The 19,688-nt window shown below is 42.4% G+C and overlaps 1 protein-coding gene across 11 annotated transcripts in view; it reads right to left on the bottom strand.

Moving 5' to 3' along the window:
- The window catches only part of robo2 (roundabout, axon guidance receptor, homolog 2 (Drosophila)), a 362,580-nt gene that overhangs the window by 338,965 nt on the left and 3,927 nt on the right, over positions 1–19,688 (bottom strand). For 10 of the 11 annotated variants that reach the window (XM_042708692.1, XM_042708691.1, XM_042708693.1 and 7 more), the window contains exon 1: positions 17,155–17,296. In XM_042708692.1, the coding sequence (XP_042564626.1) occupies positions 17,155–17,281 (127 nt within the window). In that variant the 5' untranslated portion in view covers positions 17,282–17,296. Of the gene's footprint in view, positions 1–17,154; positions 17,297–19,688 lie in introns of those variants that run through there. The other variant, XM_031573314.2, reaches the window with a different exon arrangement.

Below are 19,688 nucleotides of genomic sequence, written 5' to 3'. Positions count from 1 at the left end.
AGAGAAAGAGAGAGAGAGAGAGAGAGAGAGAGAGAGAGAGAGAGAGAGAGAGAATGAGACCACTGCTGCTTGTGTTGTCAGCCACACTGCAGGGTTCAATGCTCCTAACTAAGTAAATACTTGTGCATTCCAGGGGAAAAAACATGCCACACGAGCAATTTAATAGCTTCTGTACTTTAAAGCAATTTTAGAAATCCAATGAAGTTATCATCTGACATGCTTACTTGGACATATGCAGTTTAAACATCTCAGGAATGCACTTATACGCAATATTCAATCACTTGTTCTGAATCGGTAATAACAGAGCGAGCGTTCCTCACTGCGTGTAATGGCTTTATCATCAGATCACGGACATGGCTCATATATCCTACCAGCCATTGAGAGACGATCATTTCAGAGGATCTGTGTGGTGATCTCTCCTCAAACCACAGAGGCAACCGTGTGTGTGTTGCTGACATAGACGATCACAACCAAGCTGTCGGCCATTACAGCACTGCCCATGCCCGATATCTGTATCCAACCATCCATACTGTTATGTACCATAACAGGTCCTCTCTGAAGTAAACATTAAAAGTATTAACATCCAAGCTCGTTAAGCTCTTGGCTTCCAGCAGGATGGAAATGTCACGGATGAAAGCGACACTTGTAACCACCGTGGTATCTCAGGAGTGAACCACAATCTGTGAGGAAGAAACTGCAGCCAAGATAATTGCTCGTGCCTCTGTGTGTGTGATGGAGAGAGAGAATGTTTGTGAGCATAACTGTGTATGTGCATGTCTTAGAAGAGACTGTGTGTGTATTTGTCACTAAGTCTTTATGATAGTTTTTTTTTGTTTCCATTTACATATTATCGTGTGGCACTTTGTATAACCTATGGTTGACATCTAATGTTAACATTTTTTAACCTGCTTATTAAAAAAAAAGACACTCTGTCTTTGTCTGTTGTTGAGTCTTGTGTCTGTGTCTGTGCGTGTAAGTGTGTGCGCGCAAATGTGTGTGTGTGTGTGTGTGTGTGTGCGTGTGTGTGTGTGTGTGTGTGTGTGTGTGTGTGTGTGTGTGTGTGTGTGAATTTGATCTCTCCTGCCTTGGAGAGCTGCTGAAGAATTACTAATTAAACAATCTTTGTAAAGCCAGTCCTTTAAGCCCTGATCCTCCTGTCCCATTGACTTTGTCATGGAGCTCATCCTTCCATCACAACACAGCCACAGACACACTGAGGAGAAGTGGAGTGGGAGAAAGAGAGAGAAAGTGTGTGTGTGTGTGTGTGTGTGTGTGTGTGTGTGTGTGTGTGTGTGTGTGTGTGTGTGTGTGTGTGTGTGTGTGTGTGTGTGTGTGTGTGTGTGTGTGTGTGTGTGCATAAGTGCAGGCGTGCATGCGTGCATGCGTGTGTGTGATGGGAGAAAGAAAGAGCATGACTGAGAGAGAAAGAGAGAAGAAAGGAGGCTTTTTCTTGTTTGTGCCCCTCTTCGTTTCTGAGAAGAGAGACTAGACATCAAAGCAGCAGGTCCAGAGAGACAGCGACAAAGAGATGAATCCCAACGCCATTTGCCTTTTGACTTTGTCGCTCTGAGGAAGCGTTTCTGATTATAGATGGGAACTGTACCGCTGTGACAAAGCCCTCAACAGCAGGAATATTTTTAAACTGTGCCTCCAGGAAAACAAAAATAATACTGCATACACAATTCAACACAAAAAGACAACACCCAGTCTCTAGAAACACCTCTTAATGGGACAATAAAAAAAACGTTTTCAAGGGATGCCACGACAGGTGCATTTTTTTAGGTTGTTCTAGAGAAAGACATGAAATTAGTGACATGACATACATTTTTCATAGATGAAAACAACCCAAGCACATATAGCTTGGGGAAACGAGCAACTTAATGTAGGCATTATTATGAAATATGATCTCTCTCCTTTTGGGAGGACTGAGTACAACTATTGTAAACATGGCTAATCTCACCCACTGGCACCACTAATCTTTCTGGTAAATGTAGCATTGGGGTAACACTCCCTTATAGTGACTGATATACACACAAAGTATGAGTTACTAATCTCACAGCTTAAAGATGATTCGTCACAAGTGATACTGAGAGATATGTGCATACAGATGTCCTGTATTTGTATTTCGTTTCAAATGAATAAAAGAATGCATTTTAAATATATGGATTTAACAAAACAACATAATAAAAAAGTTTAAATCAATTAAAAGCAAACAGCTCATGGATATGAACCTTGAAGGTAAGTGCGACGATTGTCCAGTAACACCAGCAATCTTTAGAAGAGGAAATTCTTAGTGCATGTATTTACTTGCTTGAGTTCAGGAAGAGGATCCTAATCAGCCACCTGCGGTCCCAGGTTATGATTCATAATTGTGTGCCAGAGGCATCTATAGTTATCATTCAGGTCAATTGGCAGAAGCTGCACATATCTATGGGAGCTGGTGTCAAAATAACTTAAGAGTCCAAGGGAGAGCAACACTGGAAGACGATGTTCAACTGACACCCAGCCCAAGTCCATCTAATTTCTTAGCTCAATCCAGGTGAACTGATCTCCATCGGATGGATGATAAGTCTCAAATAAATTCATCGATGTTGTTCAAGTCAACCATACGTAAGTATCTCAAATCACAAACAACTGTCTCAAATCACACACAAGTACGTTTAATCATAAACCCGAATCCCCAGAGCTCTAGAAGGCCGTAGGGCCAGAGGGCAAAAACACACTAAACCAACTACAAACCAGCTGTTACTCAGGGCAAACATGAGAGCTATAATAAGGCTCTTAATTTAATATCATAATATATAATGTATATAATATCATATTATCGCTCATTAAGTGGCTTGATACAAACAATGTCTACCCTCAATGATCATCATCAACATGGCTTAACCAACCATGGGCTAGAGGTCTGCATAGGATGGATTTTTCAGTTATGCTCCCGCGAAACTATGTAATTTGTGAAAATGTGAAAAAAGCAGGTATTACATAGTTTTGTGGGAGCAGAACTGAAAAATCACGGCCAGACATGTTTACATGGGACAGATTTTCCAGTCCCAGCTCATGCATGCTCCCATATATGTCATGCATAAAAACCACCAATCTGGCATCTGTTTATGTTTACACAGCGTGCAGTGTGCATAAGGCCTAACAGTTGTGCCCTGTCTCTATTACAACAACTGTAGTCATATTTTAAATAAAAAATATGGTTGGTGCCTCTAATTCAAGCAACATTACTGGACTCGGACAGACCCACTGTGAAATGTCAACTTGTATGTTAGCTTCAGTTGCCTGTGTTGGCAATAACATATATGAAATGAAAAGTGAAAACAAATAAAATATTTTATGGAATTATCCCATTTGTAGACAGACATTGTGCTCCTTCTCACTGTAGTTCTATCTTAATTGCCACTATACTGAGAGATGTTCGGCTATATTAGAACGGAATATGGGAGAACAACGCGTTGATAAGTGGATTAAACTGAGTGAATCCTATGCTATACTAATAAATATTTTAAAAATCTTACTTTTTTGTCTCACTATTTATTGCGCATTAGGCCCCGATGAATGATGGGCTACTGGATTATAATATTCACTATCGGTGTGGTGTTGTTGGACATAGTTGCATAGCCTTTGTAGCTACTTGGTAAAATATTCTGTTTAGTTAAATGTTCGGTCAATTTAGTAACTAAGTGTTCAATGTTATGCTGTCAAACTGTACAGAGATTAGATTAGATACACCTGCCAGAAATTGAAACCCAAGATGCAACTTATATTTCAAAGAAGGAGGTGGCAGAACGCTTTCCGCAAAACAATTTCCATGCAACGCCTACCTTTCTGATCAGACACAACCCAATGAGGCGTGAGTCTGCCCCTCAAAGGTGCATCAGATCTGTGCCCAATTACCAAATGAATGTGCCCTGGTAATCAAAATCGCTTTCTTGCACATTAGAACTGCATAGTGCATCTATGAAATTGAGGCCCGGTGTGTTGATTAGGTCACACAACATGCACCTAGCTTCCATTGCCTCTCATATCTTGCTCATGGCTGTCTGTCTAGTCGTGACCACAGTGTGACCACACCCAGTCCCATGCTGCTGACAGCACTGGCAGGAGAAAATGTGTGCATGTGCCAGCGATGGATGGGGGGGACGGGGGGACGGGGGGACGGGGGGACTAGAGCGACGGGCAGGATCAGGATGGATGTTTCCCATCATGCAGCTCAATCAGCCGCCCAATGATTCATTTCACAGACACTTGGGTAATTATAGGAGTCAGCTCTTCACCTCCGGGATGAAACCAACGGAAGGGAGACGCATAAAGACAGAGAGAGAGAGAGAGAGAGAGAGAGAGAGAAAGAGAGAGAGAGAGAGAGAGAAAGAGAGAGAGAGAGAGAGAGAGAAAGGGAGATAGGCGGGAAGAGAGAGAGACAGAGCTGAGGGAGTATCAAAAGCCTGTAAGAAGGAGATGAAGAGACAGAGGGTTTGGGTGTGTGAGTGAGTGAATGAATGGGAGAGTGACTGAGAAAGAAAATAACCGAATTACAAGAATGAGGAGGGGGGTTCTAGAATAGCCTCCAGGTGAATGGAACTGCAACAAAGCTCTCCAGCACATAAGGTGATGAACACGTGTAGGCTATCAGCAAAAGAACTGAACAAGAAATATTCAGTGAAATCAGTTTTGTGATGACAAAATCACATACTGAAAACTGTAAACACAACAAAGAATAGAATATGCCCAGATTGAAGATGTCTGATATTGTTTTCCTTGTGACACGTACATACAGCAAGGCATTTCATTGTAACGTCAATCTGTGAATCAAGGTGCGGTGTTCTGGACAAAGGTTGTAGAAGATACTTCAAAAGAAAATGTGAAAAGAGGGAAGTGTCCAGGCAGAAGAGGAGATGAAGAGAGGAGGACTTAAAGGGTGCTAAAAAGACGCTGAAGTCAAAACAGGAGCTAAAGCTCCCCCTATTGGCTAAGTCAAATATATTCTATAACACCCAAATATCAGAGAGCATAGTCTTTTTTTTAAATGCTTTTTTATATACAGCTATTTACACACTGCTAATGCTTTAGAGTTGCAGATTTCTTCAGAAAGGCTAGGTGTTTTTATGTTGTTTGTTTGTATGTTTTCAAAAAGCAAAAAGAGATTTGCAAATTTAAATCAGTTTTTAATGGATGTGAATTTCATGTGTTTCTGACCTTAAGTAAAGTTGCACATTATCTATAAATATATTCCAAAGAAGTAATGATGAGATTTTCATGCATCAACTCTGCATCCATTTCTCCAGAGACACTTTGAATGTGTTTTAGCGTGAAAGATTATAGCAGAGGCAATCACTATTGCGTGTGCTCCCCCTGGGGTTATTACTCCACGCCCGTGCTGTGTGTCTAGGACCATTTGTCTACATGCAAGATAAGTTCATAGTCTATGTGTGACAGAGGAAGGAGTGCGGGAGAAAAAGCTGCGTGGAGTGTGTGTGCATGTGTGTCAGCGTGAGTGAGTGAGAGTGTGTATGTTTGCATGCATGCCGGCAGGCGACAAATGTGAAGAGGGTTCATTGATTTTGTCGTGCTTGCTGCCATGCAGGTAAAATATTCATAATGGGGGGGGTGGTGGTGGGGTGGGCTTGTTAAAGCATTGCAGATTGAACTCGCCGGCTAATTCAGTTCAGTGGACTGTTTAGCCATTGATTGTTCTGCCAGAGAAAAAGCCATTACAGTCGTACTGGGGCTTTAGCAGCTGCAACGAGCAGTGACCTTTTTAAAGCATCGCCAAGACTACGCATGACATGAAATAGTGACTGCATGTGTGCTTCAATAAGCGTTTGTGGTAGTTGATGTTCAAACCTCTTCTTGAACCCAAATATTGCACTCAGCAACAAAGGGCAGTCACAACAAACAAGAGCACTAGATGTGCTAAAGGCAGTTGCTTAGACATCACAACATGCATGTTTTTACATTACCACTAACCAGTCTCTCTGCAATGCCATTCACTCTTTCAGCATCACTCCATCTTTTCCTTTACCTTTCTCCCTTCTTTTTTTGGACACTCCTCTCTTTTCTTCCTCCCCTCCCTCTGTTTTTCCCACCTGTCATTTCCTCCTCACCTCTCCCCTGTGACTTTATTTGCCTGGCCCTGGGTGGTGTGTGCAGAAATGTGAGCAAGTTTTGGTCTGAGACTCCAAGGCTGAGAGCAGGTGCGGGAGCCTTTGTGACAAGCACAATTTATGGGCCGCTCCCCACGCCGGAGAACGCATTCAATAATGTGCCGGGAAGATTAATCCGTCGCCCACACCGAGCTGGGCTGGCTTCAGAGAGCAGCAGACGGGAGAGAGAGAGAGAGAGAGAGAGAGAGAGAGAGAGAGATGGAGAGAGAGAGAGAGATGGAGAGGTAGCAACAGAGAGAAAGAGAAGGCCAATTTACACATGCAGGTAGCACAACTCAGCAGTAAGCGCCTTCAGTGGTGTAAAACGCCTGTGTATTAGCAGTTCCAATCCATTTAATTATAGTTTAAACTTCCTGATCTGACACTGTCATAAATTAAAAGCTATGGCTGCAGATGGGGAATTCTTGGTCAAGGTTTCAGCACTGGGTCACACCTCTGCAGGGTGACACCTGGGACTCAACAAGGCATTGCTAAGATTTAGGCAGATGTAAGCTAATCACCTCTTTCCATTTAAATCTGTACACATGTCTGTTCTCCAAGTTTTCGCCCTATCAAAGCCATGTTCATTCTGGCCCTACATCAAAACGCTGGTGTTAATACAGATGGATGAGCCCTATATTGGCACTCTGAGATTCTTTTGAATGAAGGGTGCATTACAAATAAAATAAATTATTATTATTATTATTATATGAACAGTTGATGACAACTGACAAAAGCATAGATGGAGATATAGCCTGACTTTTGTGATAAAGATTGATATCCCCCTTTTATTTAGGGACAAACTTTCTTTCATTACATTGGGTTAAGTCATGACACATCTTGGGTTGAATATTACAACTGTTTTGAATTGTTAGTGTAATGCAGCCTAGAGGAACAACACACGTTGGTGCCCCATGTATAGCATTGTGTCCGTAAAGACCAGAGATACACTTAGCTGTTAAAGACAGTTTCACAAAATACTATGTCAATTCATCCAAGAAATTGTCAACGTGTTCTCATCAAAGCTGACAAAAGCGGTCTGTATGACTGCTGACATCAGTTGGAGTCAAAGTGGTTTTGTCAAAATGTGACCAACGAATGCTTAGATTTGGTTTGAGAAAACCCTTTTGCAAAATGCATTGTCTACCTTTATAACTAGCAGAAGGGCTTGTTAGAGACAATGAGGTGGACAGACTTACACACGGTATCCTATCCTGTGATATCCATGGTATTCTGAAAGTAAAGTCTGTCAAGTCAGTTTTTTACTTTTGTGAGCACACACAGGCCCAGCACAGAGGTGTGTTAGCAACTGGCTATGGAGAAGGAAACATGTAATAAAGAAACCATGAGATTTATGAGACTAGACTTGACAGATGAGATAAACATCCAAGTATAAGACAGCTTTAGGGCAATATGGACACAATACAGCTTACATAATGTCTTTCCCTCCCTCTGTGTCTTTATTTCTCTTTTTCTCTTCATGTTTATTTCTCTTTTTCTCTTCCCTATAAAATAGATCATAACTAGAATTATGACTTAAAATTATTTGTGATAATCTATCTTTGTTTAACCCTGATTCTTCACTCAATGCCATTCACCTGATACCAAGACTGGACATGATCACTTGGCTTGGTCCCCGGGCGCCATTAAAAGCTGCCCACTGCTCCTGGCTGCCCTCGAGGAAGGACAGCTCAGGATGGGTTAAAAGCAGAGGACAAATTTCACTGGCGACCTCTTCGGCATGCGTGTGTGTGTGTGTGTGTGTGTGTGTTTGTGTGTGTGTCCTGTGTCGCCACCCAAAATGCACATGTGTTGTTGTGTGACCATAATAAACGACTTTGACTTTGAAAGTCTTAACTGTACATTAAAGGATGCAAACACTGTAAACACAGCGAAAAATGATTGTCAGTCAAAAGCTATGAAAGACGTTGCTTTAAAGGCGACACTAACACGATGTGCAGGACACAACAAGATGATGCTACCACATGGCAAACAAGCAGGAGTGTGAGATTTGTCTGGCTGCCTCCTCCGGCACGTCTCACCAGGTGTAAACCTGCGGCATCCCTTCCAGACTTGCACAACATCACAGACAATATGACATGCGGCGGCCATCGAAAAAAAGAGGGAGCTGAGGAGCGAGTCTGGGTTCCAGCACAGGAGAAGCGGAGGAGTCTGAGAGAAGATTATCCCTGAGAGACGGCAGGGAAACCCAGCTGGAGGGAGCCTTAAGAAGGAGTGTCAACCAGAAAGATGGCGGGGTGGCAGGGGGGGTGGGGAGGAATATGGAGCTTTCTTTTTAGAGCAACCATGTAAGAACCAGACACAGGTAAACCGATAAACACCCAAACAAAAAATGTGTGTGAAATTTCCAAAATCCAAACATTGAAAGAACCAAAGTCCCTCACAAAAATTGCATCATCACAGATAACAACAGAGTTAATACCTTCAAAAAAGGGATCCAGCCCTTAGTTTTCTACAGCTAAGGAATGGGTACACAGTTGGACTGTATAAATGGATTGCAGGTGTACCTTAGCAGCACAGCTAATAGTAGAACGACAGAGAGGCAGAAGGATATAGGAGGGCTGGCCATTGACAGCAGTGGCAGCAGGCGGGCAGCCATGATGTACGGCCCTGCATAATCACCTCCTCAGCCCCATTAATCTAAGAGCACCGCAGCACTTGATGAGAACGTGTTGCGTTTGAGATCCCCATAAATGTCACCCTGGAGATGTCTCTCCTTTAACAAGAAGTGAAAAATCACGAAACAGGTCACATAAACCCGAGATTAAATGGAAAACAAATCAACAAATCAAACCAACATGCTTGTACGCTCATTAAAACAATAATGTTATAGCAAAGCATAACATTGCCAAACACGAACACACACACACACACACACACGTAATAGCATCAGCGGCTTATTTTGTTAGATCAGCAGCAATTCTTAAATAGCTGCCTCAATAGCTGGGGGTGGATCTGTATGGTGAATGTAGCTATTGGAAAGCTAGGTGGGGCAACAGTAGCATATGGGGGCTTATAGACACAGACAGACAGTAAAATACAGTGTAGGGACATACAGAGACAAAAGACAGAAAGACCAAAAGGAAAGAAAAGAATGCACCAAGGTGGATTAGAGAGAGAGAGAGAGAGAGAGAGAGAGAGAGATGAGAGATGGTCGTGGGAGGCCAAGCATTAGTTTCAGGGGTAGTGTGGAGGCTTTTCTGCTGTAATTGTGACATTTCCCTGAGGGTGGATCAAATCAGCTGCTACATGTCCCATCATACCTCAGTGTGTTTACCCAGGGAGAAGGTGCGTGTGCACCAATCACATCGTCACATCAAGCTGCTTTGGATGAAGTGGAAAAATTCCTTCTCAGGGAAAACCAGAGTGGGAAAACAACGATGTCAAATCCATAAGGAAAACTAAAAAAACTGTATTACCTCTTTAATTCCCAGGCGATACAGTACTAGGACTCTTTGTAGGGCTACATCTTAGGGGGAAGGGTCTTTTAAAGGGTCCTTTTGTTCTGGTGAAAACATGCTTGGCCTTGTTCTAAGCAGAAGTTCCCAGTCACCTCCAGTATCCATATCAACTTGATGCTGTTTGCCACCTTCCCTTCTCCTAGCTCGTCAGGCACAAACACATCAGCCGACGACCTTCAGGTTTTCGCTCTCTCCGGTGTGGGGCGGTTGTGTGCTGCGGCTCCTTCATTTAAATGGAAATAAAGATAATCACAGATGCCATTAGGAGAAGAGGCGGAGGAGCGGTGTTCAGAATGCACAACTGCGAGGGGGAAGAGTTAATGGGGCTTGGCATTTGGCGTGTGTTAGGAGACTGACGCCAGTGTCTGCTGGGTCCCATTCGCACACGCATACACACACACACACACACACACACACACACACACACATACAAACACACACACACATACATACACACACACACACACACACTTTCAGAAGTGACAGTAGGTGACAGTGAGTTTATAGCCTTCAATAATTTTTCATGAGGCTGGCTACTGGCAGAGGAGGGGAGTGGGGACGATGAGGGCCTGCGTTCTTTCACAAACACACACACACACACACACACACACACACACACACACACAGACAAGATGGCTCCTTAGCTCTGCCACACTGTCCGTTGGTATGATCTCAACAGTCAATGACACTAATATGCAAACACTGAGGGCCAAATTAAGTGGTCAGCAGCATCAAATCTGTGTTCAGGCCATTCATGGTTAACTAGCATTGCCTATCTTAGTAAACTAGCTATCACTGAGCTTTACTACCGTAGCCTTAAGACAAATGGCTCTCCTAGATGTACTAGACACGACCCCACCCAAGACTGGACCTCAGCAGTAATGGGACTGAATGAAGACCTGTAACAGTAGACAGTGAGAACTGGATGGGATTCACTGTACATAATTCGCTAGGATGAACTGAGTTCAAAATATAGTAGAATGTTTGTGGCTCTGATTGCCATTTATGTCACCGATGGGTGCATGGAATGCAAATTGATCATGTCAATCTAAAGTATACACAAGTCTGCCTACAAACCCATTCACCAAACATAACACAGGATTTTAGAAATTAAGCTGTTATTGTTGTAAGCTGTAGTTTATATGACCCTATCTGGTTTGTAGGCATCTAGTTTGTTTCTGCTTCTACCATGATGGCTTTTGGTGTACCTCATGGCCAGCTGCATTCCGGAACTGAATTCCAAGGGTGCCACCTAGTGTAGGGTTTGTATTATGACATTCTAAGGGAGCTCTCTTATTACCATCATTTTTTTGTCTTAAGGGGAAACATTTAAATAAAAACCTGCTGTACATTTTGTGTTAATAAGGGCAGAGACCTACATTCTCGCCAGTACTTAAAGGCAAATTTAGGGTGACATCACTGTTTAGACTTTAGAGAACCACACAATCAAAACTGACATCAGAAAATTTCAGCCCTGTTGAGCTAGCCGCCAAAAAAATATACCTGTCGAAGAGATGCAGGTATGGATGATAGTTGATGTTGATGTAGTCACAAACTATTTACAATGTACCACTGTTGATACTGTCCATAGCAGTCATTGGTAGACATTACATTACCTTAATCAGATAATTGCACATATACTGTATGTATAGCTGTATAGTGTATAGCTCAGCTGTTTAATGTGATTCTAGAAAACATGTCATGTTGTGTCATGACAAACTTCAGCTTTTGTGTGTGTGATAAATACAGAAGACATTGATCTGACTACATTCATGCTCATTGTTATTGTAGTATAAATTATTATGTACAGAGAACAAAAGAAAATGAGATTTAGGCTGGTGTGCTGAGGTATTGTTTATAGACAGTGGGTGACAGATCATACTTTAGGTCATAAAACCACCAGTTTGTGTACCTGTGGATTTATGTCACCACCATAAGGATTGATGTCTCCTGATCGTCACTGTCATTTCATAATATATGTGCATGTAAACTCCCAGATTAACAGACATTCAGTCATTCATTGAGTTGCATGAAGTAGAAAGTACATGCCATAAACACCAGCGGATATTATAGTGGTTATAACAAGGCATAAATGAACACTAGGAACAAATAGTGAGGACTGAAATTTAGATCATTTCCCAATTCATATTTATTGATTTAAACTAAAAGCCAAGGAATTTTTTTTTGTAGGCTGTGGCTGTACACTGCCACAAGGGGGCCTCAGTGGTATGGAGATTGTGAGAAGGGCTTGAGACTCGCTGCTCACACCAAACCTTACCTCAGCATTTCATCATTTCACAAGTGAGTAATCCAATAAGGACCCATTGCATAACAGTCATAAGGGTGGACTTTGTGTAAGAGGGTTGAAGCTTAAGAATGCACTTCGAAGAGTCAAACAGCCTTGACCAGGCACAAGATATCATCCAAACATATTAACGTTACTATTTATAAAAGAAATGTTTATATTATGTTTATAAATATTTATAAAAAGTACTGGTAGGGAAGCACAGGCAGGATTGTAGGGGCCAGTACAACTCCAGTAAGAGGGTAATGTCTGGGTATTTCCTAGGAATTCATCATCCACTATTGAGTTAATATGAGCCATGGCCCAAAGAGAAGGCTTTGAGAGGGAAAACAAAAAGTAATTGCGCCATTCGTCATGATAAATTGTCTTTTCCCCATCCCACTCATAAAACAGAGAAAAATAGAATTCCCAGAGAGACGAATGGGGTGTATGAATGAAGCCATCACAGACACAAACACTCTGACAAATGTCTCCTCCACATTAATATCTCAAAAGCACTACACTTTACAAATTGACCCGTGCCGTGTGCTGGATGTCGGCCCTGGTATTTTCACCCATGTTTCTCTGGAAACGCCATTGCTCAGCAGTTCATCTCACAAATATCAATCAGCTTCCCATTTATTCTTTGGAAGAAGAGCGAGACGGGAAAAAAAGAGACGGAGCGAAAGTACAGGACCATTTTCATGATGAATTCACCAAATCATGAGAAGATGACTTACTATATGGGTTTGTGAATGCTTTATCTGCCAACAGTAACCTCTTCTGATATAAAACACATCCAATAACTATGCGATGTTCTCCTCAGTAGAGACTCTCCAGACATATCTAACACAGTAAACCTCGTACACCGGGCTACTATATGTTTATTAGGACTGTTAGAAGATGGTTATGGTCACAGGTGGAGAGATCTCCGAAAGTCATTTTATTCACTGGAGTACAAAGAAATCTGGTGTTTCAAACAGCTTATGCATTTAAGGTACAGTAGTAAGCACCTCTCAGCATGTTGATATAAATAAAATGACTCATCATTTCAGAATACGATGCTACTTTCAGGTACTTATCATGCCTATGACCTTGTCCGAGTGCCATTTCTCACCAACGTTATTCAACCGCCACTTCTCAGCTCATCCAAATTACACACAGTCAGACTCCCCCCCCACTCTACCCTTAGAGCTGGCACACTGTCAGACCCTCCTGGCAGCGGGCACAGCCTTGCCCTGCACCCTGGCTCGCCAGCAGCGGCACGTTCACCTTGACAGGCTGCCACGCTCAAAGGACAAAAAACTAGTTTACAATAATAATAACAATAATGCATTTTATTTGTAGCGCACTTTACATAGTAAAAAACATAGTTAAAAACATAGTTGAAACTAACTATAATAAAAAAAACTAGTAAACATAAGCATAATGTTTACAGATAGGGAGGCTCAGCTCTTCTCAGTCACCACTGGAAGCCATTCTTCTCCAGCACAAAGAGACTTCAAATATCATACAATACCATGGACATACATGTTCACACCAAGGAACTGAAGGACAGAAGTGATCTGGAGAAATCTGATAATCGGATTCTTAATTTATGGTCATGAAGTAGAACATTTAATTTCCAATATTTAGATGTGAATGTACACGTATTATTTCAGCACAGATTTGAGTTGGCTATAAGTTTGACAGAGCATTGGAATGGATTCCTAAGCTAATAGTGCTCTAACTTCTGAACATTAAATGAAAGCACATATGTGTTTGCTGTCTTTCTCAAGGGTATTCGCTGTAATGTGATGCCATATAAATGCTGCCTGTATATCTGTCTGTCAGCAAGCTTTGCCATAACTTAAAAACTGGTAGTCTCTGTCCAGGTCAGTGTTGTGTCAGGGGAAAGTCTTTGGTGATATGATGACCCTGTCACTCTCATCCGTGCAGGGTTGGTCTCTTCTGCCTGAGTCCTGAGTCCTCATCTCCAAGGACCACCAGCTCAGACCGGCAGTAAAAGCAGACTCGCAAGATGCAGGTGTCCCGTTGGAATACATAAACCAGCCTGCCTGTTACCATCTCATAAATAAGAAGTTATGGCTAAGCACTGTATACCTTAGAATATGGGCACGTATGTGTCTGTGCATGGGCGAGTGAGAGAGAAAGACAGAGAGCAAGAGAGAGAGAGAAGGAAAAAGAGAGAGAGAGAGAGAGAGAGAAAGAGAGAGAGAGAGAGAGAGAGAGTGACTGTCACCCGAGGCTGCAGGAGAAGGCACATCTGCCAGGGCAGCTGTCTAAGTCTGCTGATAGCACAGGGAAGAGATAAATCACAGCAACTAACATTCCAATAAAACGGCAGCTTCTGCACACACACACACACACACACACACACACACACACCTGCACTGCAATGGTGCTCCTGTCTGCATGGGAAGCAGAGCAGTGTGAGAATGCTGAAATACACACAACTCACAGAGAAAAACAACAGACATTCCCCCATCGTTGTTTCACGGGTCTCGGCCAAAAGCACCCCAGTCATCACAGCACAGCACAGATGGCCGTGCTCAGAGCACTCAGTCTGAATAAACACTCTGCTTACACTCGAGAGATGGAGCCCATTATCAAAGCACGCCGACGCATCTCTGAGCATTGAACGGTTGGCTAATGGTTAAACATACCATTAAAGGCGGATTAGGACTTCTCATGGTCATGTGACGAGGGTTTTGTCCTTAATCCTGCAAAGGCTCCCAATGCAATTTAAACTTCAAAGACGTCTTAATTTGCATCCTAAATGACTAAATTGTTCTCGCGGTGCCATGAGGACTTGGAGATATAATGTCCACGGCTCAGTCAAAACACGTGACAGACCTACTTTGGGTAAAGAGGGGCCAGTTTAGACATGGATGAGCGCCTCGAGAGATTGGTCAGCGTTCACTGACACACAGCCAAGGATAAATCAAACTGATCCAATAGAGCGGACATTAATTCTCACTAATTCTATGCAAACACCTGCAAATCCCAATGAATAATATCCTTCACTAAGACATCATTTAATGTGGTTTACCTGTCAAAACACAAATATGGATATATCAACCTAGTAGCATTACACTTCAGAACCTTCCACATGCAAACAACCAAAAGCAACCTGACAATAAACCATACGAAAGTAATGAGAAAACAAGAATTGGTCGCGGTGGTCCATTTGAAAGATGAAATAGGCCCTATCGGGCTCAGCCTGGGAGACGTGGATCTGAGTTATTCTTCACATGCCTAACTGTATGGCAGTGGTGAGTGATCAGGCTGCCTGAGACCAATCATCACTCATTCGACCAGCTCCAAACCAGAGCTTTTAAGGGCTGAAGTTTGAACCGATGGACACCAGCACAACCAAGCATGGGGGTAGATGCTTACTTCCCAGTGACACAGCCACACTCAGGGGACAAACACAGGTCTTACACCTAATGCTGTTATCCTCCCGCTACTTAGTCAGAGGGGGCTTCTGTGGGTGGCTGGGTGGTTTGTCTTGATCTGCCCCTGTGAGGACAAATTGCGCCGCCCCTTCCACGGCGACCACAGGAGCCCTCCATCTTCCATCATGACACAGTGGACAAACCGTTTTATCAATATGTGAAGTCAGCAAAGGTCATGTAAATATATGAGCGGTCAGATGTAATATCTTGGATTGGGGCACAGGAGCTGTCTCTTTCTCACTGTGGGTTTTAGCCCACACTGCCCCCTCAGCCTCACACCCTTTCAGCTTTCCAATACAATTTACTGGCCTTGTAAAACAAAACGCGTATGGAGCCTGGCAGAGACTTTATGGTCTTGTCACCCAGGCTCTCACAGCAATCAATCTCGTTTTTTTTCTGGGTTTTTTTTCTGAAATAAATAAAGGAAAACAAGCAGAAATCATTGTAGAAATGTAATTACAGGTTAGCATTTGCATACTCTACACTACTTCTGCTTTAATAATGTGGACCAAGGTAGGCGTGGTCTGAAAACATTTCTTTGGGAATAAGCTGATGTAAATCCTCCTTCACAGCCAAGGGTCCTTGTCCTCTCATAAACCAAAAGTAATCACCAGTGTCTTGGTTGATCCTCACGTGTCCCTAATGGCTCTATATGGTTTTGGACATGTTTGGTCTGTTTTCCAAACTCTCTGTCGTTCCTCACTCCTTGCTTGTCCTCTCCTGTCTTCCTAATTCATCTTCTCCTCGCTCTTTCGTTCCCTCTCTGGTATATTTTACCCTGGCATGTGCCACAGTTGAAGCCCATTAATCAGGCTTGCACAGTGAGGGCTGAATGCTAAAACACTCGCTCTCCACTCAGCTCCTCCGCCCAGCCACACAAAAGGACACATTAACCTTGTAGCCGCTTCAATTTCCCTGCCCCAACTTGGCCAAATGGAAAAAAAGGGATAACTACAATTATTATTATTATTTTATATTAGTTTGTTTTTTATTGGTAAAATGTGAGTAGGTTTGAGTGTATGTGTGAGTGTGGCTGTGCTTGTGAGTGTGTGTCCATGTGTGTGCACACCTAGGTTTGTGTTTGCGTGTGTGTGTATGTGCACCTACGTGTGTGTAGATATTTGTGCATACATACAATATCTGTGTATGTGTACGTTTGTGTATGCACATATCTGTGCGTGTGTGTGTGTGTTTGTGTGTGTGTGTGTGTGTGAGAGAGAGAGAGAGAGAGAGAGAGTGTGTGTGTGTGTGTGTGTGTGTGTGTGTGTGTGTGTGTGTGTGTGTGTGTGTGTGTGTGTGTGAGTTGCCTCTACGTATGTCTGTGCTCTTGAGTTTGTTGTGCCCATTCACCAGGTTGTGTGAGGCAGAGGCATCCATGCTATAAATAAGGCTGGCTGCAGGCAGAGCTGGGAGCCAGTGGAGAGCTTTGACAGCTGAGGGCAGAATGGCCTTGTCTCCCTGGGAGACAACCATTAAAACTGGTCCCAAAACTAGCCTGGGCTCACAACAGTATAACAACCACTTAACCTGCTGACAAATAAGTCTGAATATTGTTCTGACCAATCATCTGATAAATGACCACAACACGTGCACCTGGTAGGACCGTAGTTTGTTCACACAGGTGTAACAATTTTTACATTGCAAGTGCAAATATGTAACCCAAAGAGCCAAAGATTACATAACGAAAACTGTCCTAGAACTTCTTCACAAACCATCACGACAAAGCAGCCATGATCGAGCAAGCAGCCAAATGTAGGAAGAAGAAATATCCTCAACCTTACCTTGACCTTGAGCATCCACTGTCTGCAGACAAAATATACAGAAGGTAGGGAGAACCAGGGAGAGTGTAAGGAGGAGAGTCTCAGGTAAGAGAGCCGTCTGCCCAACTCTGTCCAGTCTTGCAGCCATGGCACCATTGGATACTGGAACATAAAAGAGGGCTATAAAGACTACCAATGGGTATAACATAAACAAAGCCTTGCTGTAGCATCCTCACACATTTTTAAGCATAAAAGTTATTACATCGTTTCAAATATCATTAGAGGAAGAGTTATAAAGCCATTAATATGTCTGTGGCATTGGTGGACTAAAAGCTTAATATGTCTAACACCATCCAACTATGGCTGACAATCCTAATACAAGAACACGGAGCATACGCGTCATGTCACACAAGACACAAAAAGGGGTGTGCAGCAAAATCAATTAGAGATAGAGAGAGGAACAGGCAGTCATAAAGCATTGATGGCGTGTAGTGCATGTCAGGCGAAGCTTGTTTTAATTCACCAAGTGTGCCGCTTCTAAATATTAGTCTCCCCGCCAAGACGGAACCACTCATTAAATACAAAGCTTTTATGAACCAACAATTCATCATTCCATTTAACGACACATTTTGTAAGAGTGCATTCAGGCAAGAAATTTACGGCATTACCATTACGCTTAATGAACTATTATTTCTTCATGAACAGTGAGTAAAACAGGCCCCGGCAAATACAGACTCCAGATGAAACTGGAAACTGACAGATTTTGCGCCGGTGAATGAATGGCGGGGCACAGGCATCTGGGACAAGTTAATGCAGGTAATAAATTAGGCATGGCTCAGGAACAGCTGAACCTATCATCGGCGTGCGACACACCCACTGCAGGTTTGGTTGGTCTTGAGCGCCGTGTTTATGAGCAATGAGCACCGTCATGCACCATCTGGAGGGTCAGCACATGGCCAGTCCAATTCCAGCAGTCACAACAATAATACAGCACACAGGAAAGAGCCGTTAACCAGGCAAAACACCACACAAGTGTAACGGTCTGGGCTGGCATTTCAAGGGAAACCTTGGGATTTTTCAACCTGGGCCCTTTTTGAGTCCAACATTTTACTAAGGACAACTAACGATCGCAATTGGTCCAGTTACAATGCTATAACCACCAACCACAAAGCAGCTATACATCTGAGTCAAAGTAAACCGCTTGTTTGCGCCACTGTCAGGCTCATAATGTTTTTGTTATCTAACTGACAACATGGAAAGGATCCCTACTAAAATAGACCAGAGTCTGTTTACCTCAATGACTGTAAAGAAACTGTAGAAAATGACTCTTTCTTCAGTATAATGTAGTTTCAGTTTCTGCTTCTGTACAAAGGTAAACAGATATAGGGGACAACATGTTTCAGTATCAGCTGTCCACAGACTCAGTTTCCTGACATGCAAATAAGACAAACAAGGATGGGAGCAGTGGTGTCACAGTAGCCATCAAATTAACTGATAAAAAAACAAACAGAGGTGCATCACAGAGCATTCATTTACTGTCAGAGCAACAGGTGTCAGCTATGTGACTGCTTCCCCTTCTGTGAAGATAAAGCCATAACACACCATAAACAAGGCAAGTTTATTTACATAGTACAGTTCATACACAGAGGCAGTTCAGTATGCTTTACATAATGCAAAAGGAATAACCAACTGAAAGAGTGAAAAACAATAAAAGATAATAATATAATAAAAGAATGTAGAGAAAGTACACAAAATAAAAAAGAATGTGTAATTTGCTAAAACCAAATTAAAAGAAAGAAATAGAACAAAAACATAGTGGAAGTAGCCCCGACTGTGTGTTTATCTCTTTCAGAACTCTGAATAGAGAACCTTAGAGCAAAAGCCTGAATAGAATTCTTAATCCACAATGGAATCATTTTCAGAGAAAGGCCCGAAATTCATGGGTACCATGACGTCACTGTGCTTTGGCGCCGCCATGTTTGTGTCCGAAACGGTTGCAGCGCCCATAGATACATACATGTTTCTCAGCATTAGGCAGTATAATGGATAATAACATGAGTGGAGTGGGTTATACTACAAAATGCAATAAAGAAACAGTTCTTATTTAGGTTAATATATATATTTTTAATGCATACTCCACTCATCTCTTTTATAATGAAAACATAAATGGCATAAATAATTTGCTAAATAAACTAAGATCGAATTTACAGTTACGTATATAGATTCAATAGTAGCATAAGAGGGACGGTAGAACGGCAGTTCTCAGTGATCTGATTGGTTCAGGCAGTGCAGAAAAAGGTAATGATAAAGCAGTACGAGTGACAAATGTCACCTCTGAATCAACTTTCTCCTGATGCTAACGTAAGTCCACAGGTCTCTAGCACTCGTTGTAATGGTGGAGCCAAAAGGCAAACATAGATTCTGAACGGTTTTATTTTTTAGCTCCCTTTGAGAGGAAAATGCTTACAATACAAAACACTGGTTAACTCAAGCAGTGGCACCCAAATCGGGCACAAATATGGCGGCAAGTGACGTCTTTGGAATTCATGAATAGA

Source organism: Clupea harengus, chromosome 9, assembly GCF_900700415.2.
Source record: "Clupea harengus chromosome 9, Ch_v2.0.2, whole genome shotgun sequence".
NCBI lineage: Eukaryota > Metazoa > Chordata > Actinopteri > Clupeiformes > Clupeidae > Clupea > Clupea harengus.
This window is presented reverse-complemented; position numbering and strand designations above follow the sequence as displayed.